The sequence below is a fragment of the Penaeus monodon genome, chromosome 23 (genome assembly GCF_015228065.2).
Source record: "Penaeus monodon isolate SGIC_2016 chromosome 23, NSTDA_Pmon_1, whole genome shotgun sequence".
NCBI lineage: Eukaryota > Metazoa > Arthropoda > Malacostraca > Decapoda > Penaeidae > Penaeus > Penaeus monodon.
The window spans coordinates 7,997,898-7,998,220 of NC_051408.1; the positions used below are offsets into that span (position 1 = coordinate 7,997,898).

Below are 323 nucleotides of genomic sequence, written 5' to 3' on the forward strand. Positions count from 1 at the left end.
AGAACCAAGAATCCCTCACCTGCCGGGTCATTCCCGTTATCGACGGGAGGCCCCCCGACCCAGTAGGACTCCGTGCCGGTTCCTACTTTCCACGAGGCCACGGCGAAGGCGTCGGAATCCTCCAGCAGACTGCATTCCGACGCCAAAGACCCCGTGGCGTTGAAGCTGCAGTCAGCCTGAGGGGAAAAGGGTAGCGTGAGAGTGCGTTGTGTGTACTTACGGGTGTTGTTTTTTTATGTACGGTACTGGTTTCAATAGTCCTTTGGCTTATTTGTCTATCTGTTCTGTTTATATTATATCCCTGTTGTGTGTCCATCCGGAGG

The 323-nt window shown here is 53.6% G+C and overlaps 1 protein-coding gene across 1 annotated transcript in view; it reads right to left on the reverse strand.

Annotated features, from left to right (window-relative positions):
- Positions 1-323, reverse strand: part of LOC119587775 (MAM and LDL-receptor class A domain-containing protein 1-like) — a gene marked incomplete in the record, with an annotated part of 15,935 nt that overhangs the window by 13,372 nt on the left and 2,240 nt on the right. The window contains 1 exon segment of the mRNA XM_037936466.1: positions 20-176. Coding sequence (XP_037792394.1) covers positions 20-176 — 157 coding nt within the window.